At 35.6% G+C, this 16,592-nt stretch overlaps 2 protein-coding genes across 5 annotated transcripts; one reads left to right on the top strand and one right to left on the bottom strand.

The window, feature by feature from the left end:
• Positions 1-4,559: 4,559 nt before the first annotated feature.
• LOC116105834 (protein HEADING DATE REPRESSOR 1-like) lies at positions 4,560-8,079 on the top strand. 2 transcript variants are annotated; one of them, XM_031392235.1, is made up of 4 exons: positions 4,791-4,888; positions 5,257-5,654; positions 7,359-7,672; positions 7,750-8,079. In XM_031392235.1, the coding sequence occupies exons 2-4, from the start codon at positions 5,639-5,641 to the stop codon at positions 7,951-7,953; spliced, it is 534 nt and encodes a 177-aa protein (XP_031248095.1). In that variant the 5' UTR covers positions 4,791-4,888; positions 5,257-5,638; the 3' UTR covers positions 7,954-8,079. The 2 variants fall into 2 exon arrangements, with proteins under 2 accessions (XP_031248094.1, XP_031248095.1); XM_031392234.1 differs by lacking the exon at positions 5,257-5,654 and having other exon boundaries at positions 4,560-4,888.
• On the bottom strand, positions 7,667-11,637 carry LOC116105833. Of its 3 annotated transcripts, none has more exons than XM_031392233.1 (7): positions 11,434-11,637; positions 11,098-11,346; positions 10,753-10,926; positions 10,090-10,196; positions 9,681-9,970; positions 8,641-9,290; positions 7,667-7,872 (listed from the first exon to the last, which is right to left on the bottom strand). In XM_031392233.1, exons 1-6 carry the CDS (start codon positions 11,542-11,544, stop codon positions 8,683-8,685), a joined length of 1,539 nt encoding a protein of 512 aa, XP_031248093.1. In that variant the 5' UTR covers positions 11,545-11,637; the 3' UTR covers positions 7,667-7,872; positions 8,641-8,682. The 3 variants fall into 3 exon arrangements, with proteins under 3 accessions (XP_031248093.1, XP_031248092.1, XP_031248091.1); XM_031392232.1 differs by lacking the exon at positions 7,667-7,872 and adding an exon at positions 8,197-8,572; XM_031392231.1 differs by lacking the exon at positions 7,667-7,872 and having other exon boundaries at positions 8,197-9,290.
• Between the last annotated feature and the right edge of the window lie 4,955 nt (positions 11,638-16,592).

The raw sequence follows: 16,592 nt of genomic DNA, 5'->3' as shown, positions 1-16,592 counted from the left end.
TTACACTTATGCAGATTTCAACGAACCTCCTCAACGAAGTGGAACAGAGTGTTTCTTTTGCAAGAGGGATCTTTCATTCACACCAGAAGCCGATTGCCCCATTTCCCAGCCAAGTATTCCTCCATCTGTTGCAGTTTTGCCATGCGGCCACTACTTCCACATTCGCTGCCTGAAGATTCACTCCTCCAGAGAAGTCTACAGATCCTCCTTGCTTTCTTTGTGACCTTGATGAGAATGCATCCTGAAGACCAATCTTTTCTCAGGTTTTTCTCTTCCATTTTTTATCTCTAATCTTAGTAGCATCAGTCAGAATATAGGAGGGAATCGGAAATGAATATTTTTTCATAGAATATAGCATCAGTCAGGATTGAAGTAGATAAAGGTTGAATATCACTGTACATAGCAAGTCAGTCTGATTCATATGATGAATAGGCTTCAAAGCAGAGTTAGAAAATTAGCAAGTGTATATAATAGTTTACACATTTTGAAGCGGGATTTAACCATTTCATTCAAATTCAGAAATTTATATCAGATTTCTTTACTATGTATTGGCTTACACAGATTTAAATGTGTTTATAATGTTTGATTTCTCTTAAATATTTAAATATGTTTTGGGTGAAAGATGTTTACGCGAAACCAATTGTAAATCTATAGGAGCCTGGACTCAAAACAAATAATATTTATATATTTTGCTGGGGTTGAGATGTTAGAATCAGAATCATACACAATTTTTAAGGAAGGTTTTCTTATGACTTTATAGATGTGAAAATTACATCAAATTTATTTGAAAGAGGTAGGTTTAGTCCAATTAAACATTATATTCCTTCAGCTTGTTGCACCTAATTAAATTAAATTATATTTTAGAATCCACCCTTTTATTTAGTACTGTATAATCGATGATTGGATAACAAAACAATAACAAATCCTATATAGAATATTATATTAATTAAGTCTATCTATTAATAACGAGTAATGCTATGCTTACTCACAATCTTACTAATTATCTTACAATCTTGAAAAATATAACGGCATAGTACGGGTACCATATGCATAGTACCCGTACTATACCGTTATATTTATCAGGATAGTAAGATTGTGAGTAAGCATAGTTTTATCTATTAATAACATCATAAAGGTAATATTGAGCTAATAATATGCATTTGATTTAAGGTTGTGGAGCTAGTTAATCATATTGGTTATGTTATTAGTTAGTATTATTATTTTGAATCAATATCAACATTTATTACTTATTAATATAATGATATTATCCAATCATAAACATAAACAAAATATAAATAATATATTTATTTTGGGGATTTATTGCTAAGTGTTATTTCTTTTATTGATATAAAGGAACAATTTTTTTGCACTAATGAAACTCTTTTGGACATTTCAATTATTGAAACAAAAATGTGTTATTATTATTAGTTTACCGTCGACTTGTTCGGGTCAGTTTGTGTGTACCTCAATTAATCCTTCGGTGTCTTAGAATTGTCAGTTGGATAAAAGCCTCGATAGTCACCTCTATTAGAGTCTGGAGAAACTCAAACTCAATAACTCATAGAATAGTTTTTTACTCTTTTGCCATCATATTATATAATGGTGGTTTTTAAAAATTTGTATATATATAAAATGGAGTCATAATGAGATTAACTAATTTTATTATTACAAGGAGACTATAACTTAATAAAAATGTCGTTACAAAAATTAAAATTATTATTTTGATTTCCTTTTTTTTTATTACCGGTGGTGTCCGCGTCAGCTTATATGTACCTTAACTAGTTTCCTATCCCCGAACAAGGCTTCCAAAACAGGGCAAGCCCCCGGTCCATGGCCAACAATATTAGCAACCATTCTTGTGATTTGAACCTAAGACCACAGGGAGAGCAAACATCTTGGTCTCAAGCCTTTACCACTCGGCCAACCCATTGTTGGTTTTTTATTTCTTATTTTATGTTATGTTTTAGTATTGTTGGTTTTTTATTTCTTATTTTATGTTATGTTTTAGTAATATAGTATTAGAATTTCAATTCATATTTTAGTAGTATCGAGATTTTAATTTAGCGCTTCAATTGCCTACTTTTAAAACAGATAAAAGATCGTGTCTTGGAATCAGCAAAGATAAGTGTCATTGATGGAACTGTAAATACAGTTGATATATGGTCAATTGATATGAAACCACAAACAATTGCCAATGGTTTTAACCACTGCAAAATTAGGACACTCGATATCAATGAATTGCAAGTTACAAATAAAGTGGATGAGGAGAATAAAATAGTCATGACGGAATTAATTTCTTCATCGATCATCCAAATGAGCAACAAATCGTGTATGCTTTAACTAAAGAAGAAATCATTGTTGCAATAAGACAAGAAGAGAAAGGAAATAATCTTGAGGATGATAGTATGAAAATACAAAAATTTGCATGCCATGAAGCTCTAAACGTGCTTGAGAAGCTAAAAAGATTTTGGCTTTAACAAGAAGGTGTCCATGCTAGCGAGTTATTACGGACTCGCAAGTTAAAATATGTGGTAACAACTTTAAAGCATAAATCATTGTCCCAAACAATTTTAGATAATTATTTTATTTCATTTTAAATCTTTAATATAATATAATATATATTTTTTGTAATATACAGATAATTATTACTATATGGACGAGGCAACTTTCTTTAAGACGAGAATTAAAAAATTATAATTTATTACAATATAAAGTTTATTCTTATCCATGACTATCCTAAATTGGGACTAAATTTTTTTATAATTATATAGAGTTTATTCTTATATAGAATATCACTATAAAGGGATTTTACTGTATATAAACTTCCGTGGCTCCCAAGGTTTTGTTTGTAAGTTTAAGTAATTTGCTGAATCCAAAAGGTCTAAAAATTTATATTTTCAAGAAAAGAAAATACTGACTTGCGATATGTTTCTTCATTCTTGCCTTCTTGGACTCTGCCTACCTAATAATGTTTGGACAAATAAATCAAGACAAAAATAATTAAACAATTAATAAACAACAAATATACACACGCCTTAAATAAAAACAAATATATTAAATAATGTTCGGTTGATATCACATTGGAGGAGGTGTATTGGAAACTAATGCATTTTGATACTTCTGGTAAAATAGCCAATTATTCATTTGAATGACCAAAATACCCTTATCATAAATTTTATGTAATCTACTTCTGTTCCTTTCAAAACCAAAATCCGATTAATGGTCATGAATAAAACCCAATCACTAATACAATTATCTCTACAATAATCAAATTATTATTTAATTAAACAAAGAAAAGAGAAAATAAATATACAAGTAATAAATTTTTATTGGATGAATGTACAAATTATATAATAAGTTTGTCTTATAAATGATTTTTCTTTGTAAATTTGTCTAATATTTTATCGATCATCATTTACTCTCCTTGTAAATATTAAAGCTATATCTAACATATTTTACAATATCATTACATAAATGGATCATTTGGCTGTATAAACAAAAATGATTGAAAGTGGTTATTTTCCAAAACATGAAATAAAAAAATGATTGAAACTTGCCTTTTTTTTTAAAAAAAGAAAAAAAAAAAAAANAATTATATAGAGTTTATTCTTATATAGAATATCACTATAAAGGGATTTTACTGTATATAAACTTCCGTGGCTCCCAAGGTTTTGTTTGTAAGTTTAAGTAATTTGCTGAATCCAAAAGGTCTAAAAATTTATATTTTCAAGAAAAGAAAATACTGACTTGCGATATGTTTCTTCATTCTTGCCTTCTTGGACTCTGCCTACCTAATAATGTTTGGACAAATAAATCAAGACAAAAATAATTAAACAATTAATAAACAACAAATATACACACGCCTTAAATAAAAACAAATATATTAAATAATGTTCGGTTGATATCACATTGGAGGAGGTGTATTGGAAACTAATGCATTTTGATACTTCTGGTAAAATAGCCAATTATTCATTTGAATGACCAAAATACCCTTATCATAAATTTTATGTAATCTACTTCTGTTCCTTTCAAAACCAAAATCCGATTAATGGTCATGAATAAAACCCAATCACTAATATAATTATCTCTACAATAATCAAATTATTATTTAATTAAACAAAGAAAAGAGAAAATAAATATACAAGTAATAAATTTTTATTGGATGAATGTACAAATTATATAATAAGTTTGTCTTATAAATGATTTTTCTTTGTAAATTTGTCTAATATTTTATCGATCATCATTTACTCTCCTTGTAAATATTAAAGCTATATCTAACATATTTTACAATATCATTACATAAATGGATCATTTGGCTGTATAAACAAAAATGATTGAAAGTGGTTATTTTCCAAAACATGAAATAAAAAAATGATTGAAACTTGCCTTTTTTTTTAAAAAAAGAAAAAAAAAAAAAAAGAAAATGCAGAGAAACTGCAAATTGGATAGGGCCCATGAAGAGAAGCAAGCAAAGAGACGATTAGTAGACATAAAATCTTCCACCAAAACGCAAAATCGTAGCCGTTAAAATAAAAACTTGCAGGTCCCGCCACGCATATGACAACAAACACATTTCATTTCACAACAATTCCTACTATTTATCTTCTTCCTTCCTCCTCTTCTTCTTCATTGTTTGGAACGTGCTACACAACAACTTCAAAAAGCTTACAGCTTCCCTTCTTTATTCACCAAAAAAAAAAGCTCTTTTTTGAAAATAAAGCAATAATCTTGAAAGAATTTTTGTGGGTTTGTTAATTCTTCACTCCTTGATTTGCTTTTGGTTCAATGGAGAAAGAGAATTCGGATGTGAAGAAGACTGATGTGGCTTTGACTGGATTCTCTCCGGCTTCCACACCTAGGATTTTCTGGAAGTCAAGAAAGAGATCAGGTATAGATAGTACTAATTTTCGGTTCTGTCTGTTAATTTTCTGTTTGGTTCCCGCGAAAATTGACAGAAGATATAGATAAAATTGTTAACTTGAGCTTGGTTTAAGTTCTTTGCTTGATTCTAAACATACCCTTTTCATGTTTAATCAGGTCAAAGCCTAGAAATTCCATAATTTTTGCATTCTTCCAGAAGATCTCTTCAAAGATAGCATTTTTTTAGCTGAATTTTAATTAACCTATTCACCAGAAAAGCAAATTTTCAGTTTTTTTTTTCTCTTTGTTTACTAATTTTTTTTAATTATTTTGCAAAATTTATCAACCACCATAACCAACTGGTCCATCTCCAAAATTTTGATTTGTTGGAGAAAGAGAGAAAGAAGAATAGTGATATGACTTGCGGAGTTGCGGTTGCTTTACTTTTACGCTGTTTTACTGGGTTTGGTAACACTCTGGTTGGCTAATTAATCACTGTCATTCTCATTTTTTGTCTGTTTCTTTTTCTTTTTTATCCTTTTTGGTTTTCGTATTACTTTACCTTTTCATTTCATTTCAAACCCAAATAAATAGAATCCCTTTTAAAAAAATAACTGGGTATTTTTGTTTATACCTTATCTTCTTCTGTTTCACGTTTTCAATTTCCTAATTACCCTTACATGTTTTGACTTTGAACGGCTGCTTTACGGAGAATGCTGCTGCACTCAAAATCTTTTTATAATCCATTGAGCAAAATGTCATCAATGATGCTTACCTAATGGTTAGATTGGCAGGTGAAACAAGTCTTTATGTTTTTTAATTCAGAAACGTTTAGATTGACATTTAAAAAAATAATATCTTTAATGTCACTCCAATGGTTGATGGCATTTCACTATTGAATATCTGTTTGTTTAATAAAATAGTACATAATCTGCAGAATTATTTCCGAATTAGAGGGGAAATCTGAAAATTTTAATTCAAGTTTTTGACCTCGGTGGTGGTATTAATATCTTATATGACAAATACGTGGTCATGGGTGGGTTGACTCCATGTGTGAATGAAGTTTGAGAGCAGGATATGCAACTAAGAATTGCCTTAAGGGAAAAAGCTATCGGTTTAGTTAGGGCTGTAACTGTAAGCAAGCCCAGTTGAATTGCATTTTATCTAAGTTGTTTTGAATATTACCTCGAGTTTGACATGGTTGTTGCTTGAGTTTAAATGAGGTTTTAACCAATGAGGGCTTAGCAGAATGGTCAGAGCCACAAGGTTCGAGCCCCCTAGTAGGTATCTGCATAGCCAAAAGAAAAATGCTACAGACACCGAATGCTGGTGCCGAAATTTTGTACCGATCTATGTGGCATCTGACTCGGACATGCCACGTAAGACACAACACAAGTATTCAATGAATGAACAGCCGTCCAATAATTATGGACGACCGTTCATCACAAACAGATGAGAGTCCAGAAAATATCAATGGACTCCCGTCCATATATTATGGACAGGGGTCCCTTTACTATGGATAATGGTTCATATAATTTTAGATGAAATATTCATTTTTTAAGCACAAATTTTTTAGATAAAATAAAAGGAAAAAAAAAAAAAAAACCTTTGATTTGAAGTAAAAGTGTGGACGTCAGTCCATCTTAATATGGACGACCATCCAAATGAGTGGACTAGCGTCCATTCTCAAATAATTTTTTTTTTTTAATTTTCAAATTTTTTTTTTTGTTTCATTTATAAACAAAATGCAATGTAAGAGAGAAATAAAACATGTTTTTTAAAACTTGCTTTGGGAGGCCTAAATTTTTAAACATTCTAATTGAAAATTTTAAAGAAATTTTTTTATTAAACTAAAATTTGGGTATGGACGGCGGTCCATCTTACATAGACAGCTGTCCATATAAGATGGATGTCTGTCCATTATTTGTTTTTAAACTTTTCTGGACGGGCGTCCATATATGAATGAGAATCCATTGATATTGTCGTGGACGATCGTCCATTTGTGATGAACGGTAGTCCATAACGTATGGACGATCTTCCGTGTAAGATGGACGGTCGTTCATTCACAGAATTAGTATTTTCTTTCCAACGTGACCGCGTCTTAGTGGATGTCACGTTGTTCGGTAAAAAATTTCAGTGCACAAATTCGGTGTCCGTAGCATTATTGTAGCCAAAAACCATTGTTTCTCATTTCCTAAAGACTATTTATTAATGCATTGTGCGATTATACTCTGCCTAAAGTCCGGTTAAAGACATTATAAATAGTGTTTAATGAGTTCTATGGTATTAACACTTCTATAGAATAAAATGTTTCATCATTAAAAATCTGGATAGCCTAGCATGGCGATTTATGCAAGTTTGATTCTGGATTGATCTTTCCTATGATTTTTCTTAATGTTTAAAAATGTGAAGTGCAAGTGTTTTTAAACACTGGTATGTTTAGATTGCCATGTCTCTGAAAGTGTTTTGGAGTTAGAATGGTAACTTCTTTCTAACAGCTAGCGGGAGGAGTTTAGACATAACAGAGGACACTGCTAATGAAACCCCCGCCAAAGAGAGAGAAACTTCCGAAACAGAAAAGGAACTGGAGCCAATTCCAGACACCATGCTTTCTGAGCGTCGGAAGGCTCTCTTCGAACCACTGGACCCTACAAATGGCCGCCGGTCATCTGCTGAAACCTTGCTACCCCCACCAGACTTTGACGCTTCTTGCTATCCCAAGGGCTGGCTGATTGGAAAGAAGCGGAAGCTTGTAAATGTGGATGTTGTAGAGAGCATGCGACGGGTTGCTGTCCAAGAAATGAATAGAAAGGTACTCTTCAAACACACACATTGCTACTATTGCTTTAAGATTCATAGAATGTATCATCAATTTGACCAATCTTGCAGGACCGGGAAATCAATGGCCTAAACGAGCAACTCGAAGAGGATGCGCGTTGTCTCGAACATCTACAACTCCAGCTTCTGCAAGAGCGGAGCAAACGTGCAGAGGTCGAGAGGGAAAACACAATGCTGCAAGATCAGATAAACATGCTGATGAACATGTTGCAGGAAAACGAGGCAATGGAAGACGAGGGCACAGAGGAACCTTGATCATGATAGTTTGTTTGATTGTATGTCTGTTTGTTTATTCTTTTGTAGAATTGTTTGGTTAAGTATAGAGAGCAAAATCATACATGCATATAATATTCTTAGCTGACAAAAAAAAAAAAAAAAAAACATGGAGTCAAAGATAAATTAGGTCGTCATTGTAGCTTGTTTTGTTGCTGCAGATGCCTTGCTTATGCTTGTTATTGTCTGTAATCGAGTGTCTGGAAGGTATTTTTCTAAATAATGTGCTTGTAATATCAGAAGAATTTTCTATTTATTTGTCATTGGCTCTCCATAAACTGTGTTTGACAGTTCAAAACAAGGTTTACATCAAGGTATAGTATTTCTAAAAATCACTGAAATGAGTAGATTTGATCAAAAAGAACACAGAATGTTTTCCAAGAACAACTGGAATTCGGATTTTCGCTAAAATTTTGCACAATTCATATCCATGGAATCCCAATGAAGGTAAATCCATTAGATCACAGAGAGAAGAGGCAATGTGTTTCGAGAACTGGTGGAAGAAGGATTTTCTGCTAATATTTACAGATGTAATCTAAAGCGTAGTACAAACACTAGGTTCACTTACGAACATGTGAGGAGTCTTCATCAATCTGCATCTCTGAATCCAATACAAGATTGTTAAACAACTCGCAAATGTCATATTCACATACATATAATGAAGACTACCTTTAAGCTCTGTGTAGATGGGGGCTGTGGATGAAGATCACACTATCTTTCTTCATTAGAATCTTCAGAGAAGTTCAACATAACTTGTGGGAGAGATGCGATCCTTGGAAGACTGTGCAGCAGTTCTGCAACTGAGTCTTTCCTCGACATGGCTGGTTGCTGCTTGCGGCCAGAAACATTGCTTGACTCACCCTCTGATGCACCAAAACCTTGTCCAACCTTGTCCAACCTCGCTGAGGGGAATCCTGAGTTGGTTTCAGCTAACTTTGTGACACCATTTATTTCAATACCTATACTACTCTTGTCCTGCAAGTTTTGTGTTGCTGCAGAATCTTTCTGCAGAAGGCAGCAAAGCGAATTGACCCTTGACATTATGGACTTCTCATCAGAGGTTGATGTAAGTTGAGTGTCACTAAACAAGTATTGAGTAATCTCCTCCAGAACGTCTCTTCCTTGTAGGTCATTGCCAAAAATCAAGGAACCACCAGATGTCCTCTGTTCCGAAATGCAATGCCCAATGTGATTCACCAGATCACTCATAGACATAGATGGGTGGAGTCCAGGAACTTTGATCTGGTCCCAATGGCTGAGCATCTTTGGTTCCTCGGCTCCACTGCTACTGATTTCTCCAGTTGCACAAGTATCCATCACTGCAAAAAGATACAACTTAGACCAGAAATAGTTTCAAGATAAATTATCATAGAAGTTAATCCCATAAAAATAGCAAATAGCAAACAGCGATTCAATGGATACATCATACATGCTATCAAAGATCAATTCCCAGGAACTAATTTAGTAATACAAAATATACTGAGGATGAGTCAACCAGAGTAGGAACTCTTTTCAGTCCGCAACAAGAAGAAGACTATGTCCAAGAATACTGATGAGAGCTTGATGTGAAAAGCTAAACAGAGAACCATAGTAATTTGACTATGGGAAATTATCATATAAAAAACAGACATTCAACTTGAAAATGAATACTTTGGTATTTGTTATCATCTATTTCAGCATATTTTGCAATTTCAGGATCATTGTCCTACCTGAGCTAGGTGATCGATTCATGAAATCTTGTGGTTCAACATTAGAAGATGATGACTGAGCACCAGATGGTGATGCCCCATCCAGCAAATCAAATAAAACAGGTCGTTCCTCCCTCTTTAAATGGCTGGAAACATCTGGTTCATCAAAGGCTGGAGCTCTAGGTTCAAAATATGGAGAATCTACTACAATTTCTGGCTGTTGACTCAGGAAATTGAGACGAGGATCACATTGTATGAGCTTTTCAAAGTGCTTCGCAAGAAAGCCTTGTGGGCACATCAGGAAATGCTGCCTATTTAAGTAAAAACAGTGTCATTGCCACATGTTAAAAATTAATTCAAAATAAAGTTTGAATTAAATAAAGAGATGGCAAAAGTAATATACACTTAGACTCGAAACTCATATCTCTACCTGTGAATGCTTGCTTGTCCACCAGTAAAATCTGATGTTGCCTGCCATAAAGTATGCTTCCTGGGTTGTGGATTTGTCTCCCTAAAGAAAAGAGGCTGTCTAGCCAGCTGCATCAAACAAGAACATCCTTCAATCATTAATAACTAAAACGTAAACATAAACATGCTTTTCAGCTTTGCATGAGCCAAAAAGATGACAAAAAATTTCTAATCATTATCTTGTACACCTCGAGCTTATTTAAGGCATTAAACTTGTATTTCTTCTACGAAACGGAAGTCACCATAAGGAACCAGAAGGATAATATATGAACATATAATGGGAACATCCTTAAGTGCCCTGTAATTCTTCCTCTTAAGTCTCATAAATAACTTCAAAAAGAGGAAAACAACACAACAGGTAACTCTTTTAGGCAAGTTTCAGTTCTACAAATTCTCAAAAAAGTTTTACACATGTGAAAGGCAAATTCAGAACAAACCGAATATTTTAGAACTGATTTCCGATGAATTCCGAAATTAATAAGACTTGCACCATTATAGTTATAGTGAGAGTTTCGAGAATTATTCCCCTTTTTTGTACACAAAATTATCAGTGTGAGTGCATATGCATATGCATATAAATACAGCCAAAAGGCATAAAACAACAACAGAAACAAAGTAAAATTACCACGACATCCAAAGTCTCAGGTCCATCATCAGAATAAGTTGCCTTGATCGCCACGATATCTGACCACTGAATTTCAATCTTGTTCTTCAAACCGCCATCAAGCACTTCCCACACTAGCTTATGCTTCGCAAAGTAACATTTCCCCACCAAGTCTCCCTCGTATCTCGACTTATACTGCACAAACCAACATTCAATCGCAAATTTCAACCATCTAAATTAGCTACTGATAATTAATGATCCCCTAGAAGTCCTTAAATTCATTATCACCCAAATACTTTCAAAAACTATAAATTAAAATAAAAAATAAACCTGAAACGTTACTTTTATTAGTTTATTCAATTATACCTCCCAAGTTCCGATCCTGAGAAGCGAAGCTGGAAAATTAGAAGCTTTTAGCTTATCATTCGAAGCTGAAACGACACTTCCTTTAGACTTTCGCTTCCTCAAATTTGCGTTTTCTTCCGAAAGCTTCATTTGAATCAAATCCAAAAACGACGGACTCTTCTTAAGATTTAACCCCAACGGACTCGGCTCTTCGAGTGGATTGCACATGGAAGGTGGAAGCGGAAACGGCGACGTGTTAAACTCACATTCCTGAATATAAAAATAAATCAAATTGAATTCCAAATCAAAACATAAAATTTTGAAATTAAAAATTATAAAAGCAAAATAAGGAATTACTTGTTTGAGTTTGGATCGTTTGTGAAGCGGACCGAGCTGGTCCGCCAACGAGTCGTCGAGCTCTAACTTCACAGCAGCCGATTTTTTCGCCGAATTCATCGACTGAACCATTTCAATTAATCGCCGATATTAATTTTTTTTGGTCAATTATCCGAACAGAATATGAAAATTCTTTCTCTAAAGCTTTTGCCTCTTCAGTGAGAAAGTTTTGTTTGTTTTAAACAAGTGGGAGGGGACGCACGTGCCTAACGGAATTGCCACGTGTTCTGTCTTGAACATGAAGAGAAGCTTCGCTGTACTGTGGCAAGGTGAATTTACGATAATATTATTTGTCTTATTTGATGATTGCGCACGGTGAGGGGCGTTTATGTCTTTTGAGGGATGATAAGGATGATGACGTGGGAGTAGAGGTGTCACGTGAGGGCACGTGAAAAAGATTTTGGATAAAGTGTGGGACCCGGTTCGCGAAGAGTCTGAGGCGGGTGATTTGTCGTGTTGTACGGGAAGGGCGTGATTGGTTGAGAAGCGACACGTGGACGGACGCGGTGAGATTGGGAGAGGCGTAGGATAGTTAAGTGAATGAGCAGATGCGTTGTGGATAATGTTTAGAAATGGGATTCCGCCGTCTTCGTTGACCGACTTTAGAGAATAGTTTTGGTGCGTCGGATGTACGTGCATTCGGTTCGATACGTTGATTTTAGATTTTATTCTTTATATCAAAAGATGGATAAGATTAGACAAGCTCAATGATTACATTAGTAATAATAAAATATAAGGGATATTTGCACAAAACGCCGTCGTAGATACCTCAACCTCGTTCTGTTTAATTATGTTAATGAAAATCCGTTATATTCTGAATGACCTTTTTGCCTTTGTTCAGCTGTTGAAAATACCGATTTTCCCACGAGAAAAATTCATAACACTCCCCAAATGAAAAGATGGTCGTCAGTAATCCAATAGCTTTGCGAAGCCTCTGGAGGCTTCGACTTTAGGCCTCACGAGAGCCACCAAACCCATTATGTACACAATGTCGTCGATTGAGGCCAAATAGGCCTTGCGTAGCAAATTGATGGTAGATCCAGCCTTTACTAGTCTCTCGGCGTTATTAGAGGTTAGATCGGTCTCTAGGTGGTAATAGAGGCAAGATCAAAGCTCTAGGCTGCCGTTGGGGTTGTTAATAAGCAAGGATTTTATGAAAGTCCTGGAAACTCAAGATACCCTTCCTTCAGGTGAAATATCAAGTTATTTAACCTTCAGTAACTTTAAAAAAATGTTAATGAAAATGAGGTTTAAGGCCACATTTCTAAGAGGAAATTTAACTCCCTAGACATCCCAAGTTTGGATTTTAAAAAATAACCTGAAAATCGAAAGCTTTTTTTTTTTTAAAAAATTTAAAAATCTGACATGGCACACTTAAATGTAACTAAGCATGCAAAAAGGGCTAGAGTGAAAAGATTGAAACGTATATGGGAATAGTAATTAAGGAAATATTTAAATTTGAAAATTATTTCGGCATAAAAGTACCCTATTTTTGGTCTATTGTTTTTCCTAAAGCTTCGTTACACAAAAATTATGGCTGATTTTTACAAAGAGGAGGAAAACTCAATCCCATCCAAATCCTAGAGTCTGGCGACAGAGATGGTTGTTCATAGAGATGGCAATGGGCCCGACATTTTCGGGTACCCGGCCCGGCCCGGCCGAAAGGGGCGGGCTTTACCCGAGGTTGGCGGGCTTGGGCTTGGGCCGGGCTTGATTTTAAGGCCCGACCTCGGGTACGGGCCTGGCATGGTGGTATATCTTTAGGCCCGGCCGGCCCGGCCCGTCTCGAAAATTTTAGTATTAATTTTACTAATTTACCCTTATACTATATATTTAATTACAATATTATCCTATATATATATATATATATATATATATAATATATATATATATATATATATATAATTATAATATATTATATATCCATTTTTCCAAACCCTAACCTCAATTTTCATCCCATATTAAAGGTTTAACATGTTAAAATTGCCTTTAAATGAGTTAGATGGGTTAGTATCACTTATTAAAGTGGATTTCACCATAACATATTATGCACAGCTGAAAAGTTAGTATAATCAACTATTATAGAGTTTTAATTGCTCACTTATTGCTTAAATTATTTGTGGAATAACTTCAATTCATATGTAAAAACCATTTCTAAAATTAAAAATATAAAAAAATTTGAAATTTATTAATATTTAAAAATAAACATTATTAAAAAAGGCGGGCTTGGGCCGGGCCTGCGGTTATAAAAAACCCGTCGGGCCGGGCTTGGGCTTTGCCTATCATACCCGTAACGGGCTCGGGCCGGGCTTGGGCCTGTGTCATGAGGTCGGGCTTGGGCCTGGGCCAAGGGGTACCCGGCCCAGGCCCGGCCCATTGCCATCACTAGTTGTTCAATGGTTGTCAAAGAAGACGCCCTAGTAGATCATCCGACGAGTGAAGGTGGTCCAGTGGTAGAAGAGACAATGGCAGCACAAGAATAGAGAGGAAAATCAAAAAATGGTTCTGAAGAGGAGGACGCGGGCGAGAATTTAGGCGAGGAGGATGACGTTGATGAAGAAAATGTACGTTTTTTACTGGTGGTTTTGAATTTGATGAAAAAATTGATTGGTTTGTGCAAATTTGGGGGATATGTAGTTGGTTTTTATTGTTATGGTGGTTGTGGCATTTTGGCGAGTAGTTGGGCGACATTGGGGGAGTGGCTTTGTTTGGGTTCCAGAGGATGGGGGAAGGCAAGGAAGGTCGTAGAGAGGTTGTTTATGGGAGGTTAGAGGGTTAGGGATGGCAAGAGGGGGAGGAATAGGGGGTTGGAGGGCTGCCCTACATATTGCAGGGTTGGCCTCGCACAGCTGCGCGTGCACAGTTGCCTATGGCTAGCCCTACAATATGCAAGGCAGCCCCCAACCTCCCATATTCCACCCTCTCTTGCCATCCTCGGCCACCTCCAGTCATGAAACCTTCCACAACAGCCTCTGTAGGGCCTGCATTGGCTTCCTTGGTCCTCTCGAAGCCAAATAACCCACTCCTCGATGCCCTCGAAGCCGATATCCCCCAAATTGGTAGTCTATTGGTTGTTTTGGTTTCTTTCTTATTTAGTTTATATCACTTGTATAGATTTTCTGAAGCGTAAATTATAAAGACTATGAGTTGGAGGTTGTAAGCTATAAGATATCGTACTTCCCCATAAGAGTGACAGTTAGGTCAAGTTGGCAAGTTTTTATGAGAATAAATAGTATTTTAGAGAAACAAAGGAAGGGTATGGACCGATTCAAAGATAGTTGTTTCGATCATTTTGTGAACAGAGAAGAAAATTGGAAGCAGGGGTTCTAGGGGTAGGGAGTGCATTATATGTTACTACACTCAGTTAAATGCCAAAGAAAAAAAAATGAAATGTGGTTCGTGGTGGATGGGAAGCCACTATATTTTTGGATGACGAAATTTGCCATTATGACAAGCTTAAGATGTGGGGCATTTCCAGATACGGAAGAGCAAGAAAGAATAACGAAGAGTAAGGCAGCTGATAACTTGGCTAAAAAGGTTTTTTCTTTTGGAGAGGGAAGGAGTCTATTACGGGATGTGATTTAAAGGAGAGGTTAGGAGAAGATGGGTATACCTCTTCGGAGAAGTTCAAGAGATGCCTAGTATGGTTTATGCATTCGATTTTAATGACTTTTGACTCAACAAAAGCCATTAATATGGATTGAGTGAAGTTTGCAAGCAACATGGAGTTCTTTAATGCTTATCCGTTGGGACGGTTATCATTTCAGCTAACCATTGAGTCTTACGTAGAAAAGACATGGTGATAAAGCATCGTCAAGCTGTCGAGAAGGATAGATCGAGCATGTACAATTTGTTTGGCTTTCCATGGGCAATGCAGGTAAATATTAATAGTTTTTTGTTATATTTTTTATATTATATGTGTTTTAATTAGGGAAATGTTAGAGGTAAAATACTCTTACAAAGAGTCTTTGTACAAAGTGATGTGGCAGCTGTCACACCACTAGTTTGTGAAAAGAAATAGTGGAATTAGTGGTGTGATAGCTGCCACATCACTTTGTACAAATACTCTTTGTAAGACAAAGAGTCTTTGTACCTATAACATTTCTCTTTTAATTATGATATGAACTGTTTTTTTACAATATAGGCTTGGATGTATAAGGCCGTCCTTTTCCTGGCTAAGGCAGGGGCAAAAGAAAACTTTGAATGAGAGACTATAATTTCTTAGGATGTTGCAGTGGCACACCAAGAAGTGTGCCCATTGGGACTATGACAAAATATAAATGGAAATTCAAACGGCTTAGTAAAGATTAAAGGATTAATCTTTTGAATATGCATTTGCTTTAAAATATGGCTTAAATTTGGTTGATTTTTTTTTCTTATTGCAGGGAGTCGTCCGTCCTTTCCTCACCCGTACTAGGGATGAAATGGGAGAGGAGTATGTTACATCGTTCACAACACTGGACGATGTAGTAGATGAGGGGATAGACCACCTAATGCGGGACCTAAAAGGGGTCACGCATGTGAGTGCAGCTGCAGGGCCACTACTTGAGAATGTGTTATAGGCCGAGAAGGATGAAGCTCCAATCTGCGGGAGGGGGGAGGAGGATGAAAAGGTTCGTATGCCTCCACACAATTGGAAAAATCGATACAACAAGAATCGATATGTCGAGGCATCGGGGTCAGGAGAATGAGGTGGTTGACCTCATAAACGGTCTCTTTGACAATTTTACAACAGTCGTTTATAAGAGGTTTGAGAAGATGGAAGAGCGGAGGAAAAGGGTGGAGAAAGTTGATAAGGTGGCGAAAAAAGTTAGTAGGGTGAAGGAGGAAGTTGGTGGGGTATTGAAAGTGGTTGAAGTGTAACCTCAGCATAAACAAGAGAGCCGAAAGAGTAAGCACGTAAAATCTCCTTGCACGGCAGTTTCGTATGGAAAGAAGAGGAAAACAAAGAAAAAAAATAAGGAAGTCCGTGAAAGTGGAGAAGCAAAAATGGAGGGTAAAAATGATGGCGGAGGAAGTGGGGAAGTAAAAATGAAGGAGGGTGAGGAGGAAGGCGGAGAAGTGGGTAAGTGAAAATAGAGGAGTTAAAGGTCGATTTTGTTAGAGTAAATGCCCTAGAG

The sequence above is a fragment of the Pistacia vera genome, unplaced genomic scaffold, assembly GCF_008641045.1.
Source record: "Pistacia vera cultivar Batoury unplaced genomic scaffold, PisVer_v2 Contig506, whole genome shotgun sequence".
Taxonomy (NCBI): Eukaryota; Viridiplantae; Streptophyta; class Magnoliopsida; order Sapindales; family Anacardiaceae; genus Pistacia; species Pistacia vera.
The sequence above is the reverse complement of the archived record's forward strand: the minus strand, read 5'-3'. Positions and strand labels throughout refer to the sequence as shown.